Below are 5,372 nucleotides of genomic sequence, written 5' to 3'. Positions count from 1 at the left end.
GTCAAAATTTCATTTCTATGGAAAATTTTGTAAAAATTTTATTTCTATAGAAAATTTTGTCAAAAATTTATTTCTATAGAAAAATTTGTCAAAATTCTATTACTATAGAAAATTTTGCAAATTTTTTTTTCTATAGAAAGTTTTTTATTTATGTTACTATATACATTTTTTTCAAAATTTTATTTCTATTGATAATTTTTTCAAAAATTTATTTCTATAGAAAATTTTGTCAAAATTTTATTTCTATAGAAAAGTTTGTCAAAATTTTATTTCTATAGAAATTTTTGTCAAAATTTTATTTCTAAAGAAATTTTTCTCAAAATTGTCTTTCTTACTGATGCTCACTGACACTCACTGTCACAGATAATAAATTCCCATCACATTTCCGAAATTTGCTATGCATCGGTTTTCTTAAGCCATCTTTATGTATAAATACAATAGTCAAAAAAAATCAGTAACCATCCAGTCAGACATAAATCTATCCATCATGTCATTCAATCGTAACTCTTTTTTTTTTCATTTTTTTATGGTGGATATTAGCAATGTAGCACAATATTCGTTTAGAGGGGACAAGAAATATAATTTTAACATCAAACAATGTTGCTGACATGTCGTTAATTGGTATTCATAACCATGAATATATTATTTAAGTACTTCATTTTGGATTAGGTTTTTTTTTAGCCGCGCCGACAAATACCCATTCACTCACTCATAAATTCGTATGTAAATCCAAAGTATATATTTTTATACGGTCTTAGTAGGCCTTTTTTATTTTCGTTTCCGTTTTCATTTCTATTTTTATTTTGTCAAGTGGTCGTTTTCATTTCAAATGAATCGCGGCGATGTTTGAATGCAACATTAGTGGGGAAAAAATGACAAGAACCTGCACAGTGCACAGTGTTCCGATAAATAAGACAAAACCAACAAATATTGGTGGAGCTTTCAGGTTAGATACACCGATAGACTTAGAATTACAACGTGAGTGAACTTAGCATAGCGTTTAACACCTTTTGTCATGGCTATGAGTTTGGCAAGGTCCAGGTAATAGTGTTTGGCCCTTTAAACCTTATTTACCCAATACGAAAGTATGAACAGCCTAACGTTTGGAACCCGCAATTTATACAATATTAAGAATCGAAATTTATAATTAAGAAAATTTAATAAACTATAGAATTGTTTTTTTTTTATTTAAAAACTTTTCCCATTAAATTTAGGATACTAATATTTTAAATGTTATTTCCTTAGTTAAAGTCATGTGTCAGTAGGGAAGTAGTGTCACACTGATAAAAATATTGTCCTAATATGTAAGATTATGCATCCTAACTTTTAGGCAATTTTCTTTAAAATAAAGGATTTTTTTTAAAATGAAGTTCATAATCCTTGTTTTAAATAAAATCTCCTTTACATTTAGGACATGAACCTTTCAAAAAAAATATCCCTTCATTAAAGTCGTATGTCTGTGAAGTAAGGCTATTAACTGAGATATTGTATCTTTGGATTAAAAACAAACAAACTTCAAATATAGGCTAATACTTATTTTGAGGATATGATGGATCGATAAACAAAAAATAGGATTTCGAGACTACATGCAATTATTTATGTTTTTTTGTTAACGCCTTCTAATGTGATTTGAAATCGAATTTCTGTGGATTCGGTACCTAAAATACATTTTAAATTTCCAATGTAAGCCAAATCGGATAAAGTTTCACATTACACACAAAATATTTTTTTCCGATTCAATCACGAAATTAAGTGATCCAATTTATTTTTTAATTCAAATGTCTTCAATCACGAAAATGATAGTATCAAAAAAAAAAAAAATAAATAAACAAGTATATACGGCCGTAAGTTCAGCCAGGCCGAATCTTATGTACCCTCCACCATGGATTGCGTAGAAACTTCTACAAAAGACTGTCATCCACAATCGAATTACTTGGGTTGCGGTAACACTTGCCGATGGCAAGGTATCTTAAAACTTCCTAATACCGTAATATATACCACGTAGTCCATGCTTGGTATATATTAAACTTAAAAAGGACGTTTAAATACGTATATAATTGAGTTTGACAAAGCTTTCTATAGAATTAAAATTTTGACATTTTCTATAGAAGTAAAATTTGGATAAAATTTTCTATAGAAATACGATTTTACAGAATTTTCTCTAGAAATAACATTTTGACAAAATTTTCTATAGAAATTCGAATCTCGATTACATATTCACGGTGAATGACCCCAATTCACAACTGGAAGTGTTTAATGATGTGGTACAGGATGTATATGACCGTCATGTTCCTCTCAAGTTTGTACGTAATAGAGGGACTTCCAATTGGTACGAGGACCCACTTATAACTACTGCTCTTAACATGCGTGATTTGGCATATAGAGCTTTTGTCGAAAATCGGAATGACTTGAACTGGAAGATATACTGTAAGTATCGGAATCGAGCAAAGGCAGTTATTAGGAGAAAGAGGGCTTTTTACTATCGGCATATTTTTACGGCCGTATCTTCGAAAGATTTGTGGAATGAGCTTAGAAAAGTGGGTTTTGTGGACAGATCTCGGGTAGTTACGAACATTAATGTCGATGAGTGCAACAGATCATTTATACTGCCGCCGGTGAACGATCAGCAAGATTTGGCTATTCGACGTAATTTGGCTATAGATGATAATGCCTTTAGTTTGAGGAATGTCGATGTGCATGAAGATTGGGACAGTATATGCAGGATAAATTCGAACGCTGTTGGTTGTGATGAGATACCACTGAAATTCATAAAGATTATTTTTTCAGCTATTGGCAGATACCTAGTACATATATTTAATACTATATTGACGACATCAACTTTTCCCCGGATATGGACACGTGCCAGAGTAGTTCCGGTGCCAAAAATAAGGTCACCTCAGCTAATCTCTGACTATCGGCCTATTAGTATTGTCCCAGCTCTCTCTAAAGCTTTGGAGAGTCTAATTAATGAGCAGATGACTTCTTACCGATTTATCAATCGGGATTTCGGAAGGGGTGTAGTACAACGACGTTAATGACAGATTTGGTTGATGGGATTAGGGAATTGATTGATGGGAGGAATGTCGTTGCCTTGGTTAGTTTGGATTTTAGTAGGGCCTTCGACTCGATAAGTCATATAGTTCTTTTGAACAAGCTGTATGAAAAGTTTCATTTCTCGTCTTCAACCTGTTTCCTATTGAAGTCATTTTTGAGTCATAGAACTCAGTTTGTGCAGTGTGGTGATGATGTTTCAGATGTATGTGAAGTGTACCGTGGAGTACCGCAAGAATCAATTTTAGGCCCTCTCCTTTTCTCTCTATACATTATTGATATTTTTGATAATTTTAATTTTATGAAGGCACACTTGTATGCAGATGATCTGCAATTGATCGCGCACTCTTCTGGTGAAGATTTGCAACATTTCGAAGCAAAGGTGAATAGAGAATTGAGTTGTATTTCTGATTGGTGTCGAAGTAACTACATCGATATTAATATAGCGAAATCTAAATCTATGATCTTTGATTGTTCGTTCGTCTCTTATATACATTTTGCTTTGAACGGTGGCACTCTTCAGAATGTAAAGTTTATGAAGGTTTTGGGATTTTATGTTGATGACAAGCTAAAATTTGACGTTCATGTGCCTAGGATAGCTTCGAGATTAGCCTACCTCTTGCGAAGGTTATATGCCACAGGGGCACTTGTGGTCAAGAAAGTAGTGGGAAAGTCTCTATTATTGCCACATATATTATACGGAATTGAGGTTTACTCGGGGGCCCCTTTGGGTACGCTTGATCTCCTCCGGATACTATTTAATAGGATTGTTCGCTATGTTTATGGTTTGAGTTTCTACGACCACGTCAATTCTTATGTGTTGCAGTTTCTGGGGTGTAGTTTTGGGAATATGGTTGATCTAAGAGTACTTTAATTGTTGTATAAGGTCATGAAGCACGATAATCCACCATATATGGCGTCGAATTTTGTGTTTGGGTCTTCAACTAGGACTCATTCATTGCAGCTGCCTCAGTACCGCTCTCTAATTATGCAGCGTTCATTTCGTGTCCGGGCAATACGATTATGGAATTCGGTAGTACCATATGATAATAGGAACTTTTCGTATTCATGCAATCAATTCCGGGACATTGTTCTGCAGTGTTTTTGATGGCCTTCTTGGATTTTAATTATGCTAATGGTCCCATAGATATTCGATTTCGTCATCCATTTTCGTTCCACTAATTACTTTAGAATAAGCATTAGTTTATAAGTTTGTATTTTTATTTTTTAAGGATTTTTATATTAATTGTGCCTATATATATATATATTAATCAATGCGTAATCAATTAGGCCGAATACGGCTCACAGGTTATTGAATGAACAATAAATGAAATGAAATAAATGAAATGAAAATTTTCAAAAGATTTAAAATTTTGACAACATTCTCTATAGAATTATAATTTTGACTAAATTTTCTATAGAAATAAAATTTTGCCAAAATTTTCTATAGAAATACAATTTGACAAAATTTTCTATAGGAATAAAATTTTGACAAAATTTTCTATAGAAATAAAATGTTGCTAGATTATTTTTGGCTAGAGTGGCAACCATGATTATGAACCGATATGGACCAATTTTTGTGTGATTGGGGATCGGCTATATATAACTATAGACCGATATCGACCAATTTTGACATGGTTATTAGCGGCCATATAATAACACCACGTTGAAAATTTGAACCGGATCGGATGAATCTTGCTCCTCCAAGAAGCTCCGGAGTTCAAATCTGGGTATCGGTTTATATGGGGGCTATATATAATTATGGACCGATATGAACAAATTTTTGAATGGTTGTTAGAGACTATATGCTAATACCATGTACCAAATTTCAGCCGGATCGGATGAAATTTGCTTCTCTTAAAGGATCCGCAAACCAAATCTGGGGATCGGTTTATATGGGGGCTATATATAATTATGGACCGATATGGACCAATTTTTGCATGGGTGTTAGAGACCACATAGTTATACCATGTACCAAATTTCAGCCGTATCGGATGAAATTTGCTTCTCTTTGAGGCTTCGAAAGCCAAACCTGGGGATCGGTTTATATGGGGGCTATATACAATTATGGACCGATGTGGACCAATTTTTGCAATTTTGTTAAGGACCATATACCAACACCATGTGCCAAATTTCAGCCGGATCGGATGAAATTTGCTTCTCTTTGAGGCTCAACAAGCCAAATCGGGGGATCGGTTTATATGGGCTTATATATTTTTATGGGGCTTATATATAATTATGGACCGATGTGGACCAATTTTTTCATAGTTGTTAGGGACCATATACTTACACCATGTACCAAATTTCAGCTGAATTGAATT

At 33.4% G+C, this 5,372-nt stretch overlaps 1 protein-coding gene across 1 annotated transcript; it reads left to right on the top strand.

Annotated features, from left to right (window-relative positions):
* Positions 1 to 872: 872 nt before the first annotated feature.
* Positions 873 to 3,035, top strand: LOC142231372 (uncharacterized). The gene is made up of 2 exons (XM_075301983.1): positions 873 to 978; positions 2,251 to 3,035. Exons 1-2 carry the CDS (start codon positions 873 to 875, stop codon positions 3,033 to 3,035), a joined length of 891 nt encoding a protein of 296 aa, XP_075158098.1.
* Positions 3,036 to 5,372: the final 2,337 nt, after the last annotated feature.

Source organism: Haematobia irritans, chromosome 3, assembly GCF_050003625.1.
Source record: "Haematobia irritans isolate KBUSLIRL chromosome 3, ASM5000362v1, whole genome shotgun sequence".
Lineage (NCBI taxonomy): Eukaryota > Metazoa > Arthropoda > Insecta > Diptera > Muscidae > Haematobia > Haematobia irritans.
Note: the sequence above shows the minus strand (reverse complement) of the source record. Positions and strands in the feature narration are given on the sequence as shown.

Coding starts and splice junctions, on each gene's coding strand:
- LOC142231372 (XM_075301983.1), top strand. CDS start 873: ATGACAAGAACCTGCACAGTGCACAGTGTTCCGATAAATAAGACAAAA. Junction 979..2,250: donor GATAGACTTAGAATTACAAC/GTGAGTGAACTT, acceptor CACAACTGGAAG/TGTTTAATGATGTGGTACAG.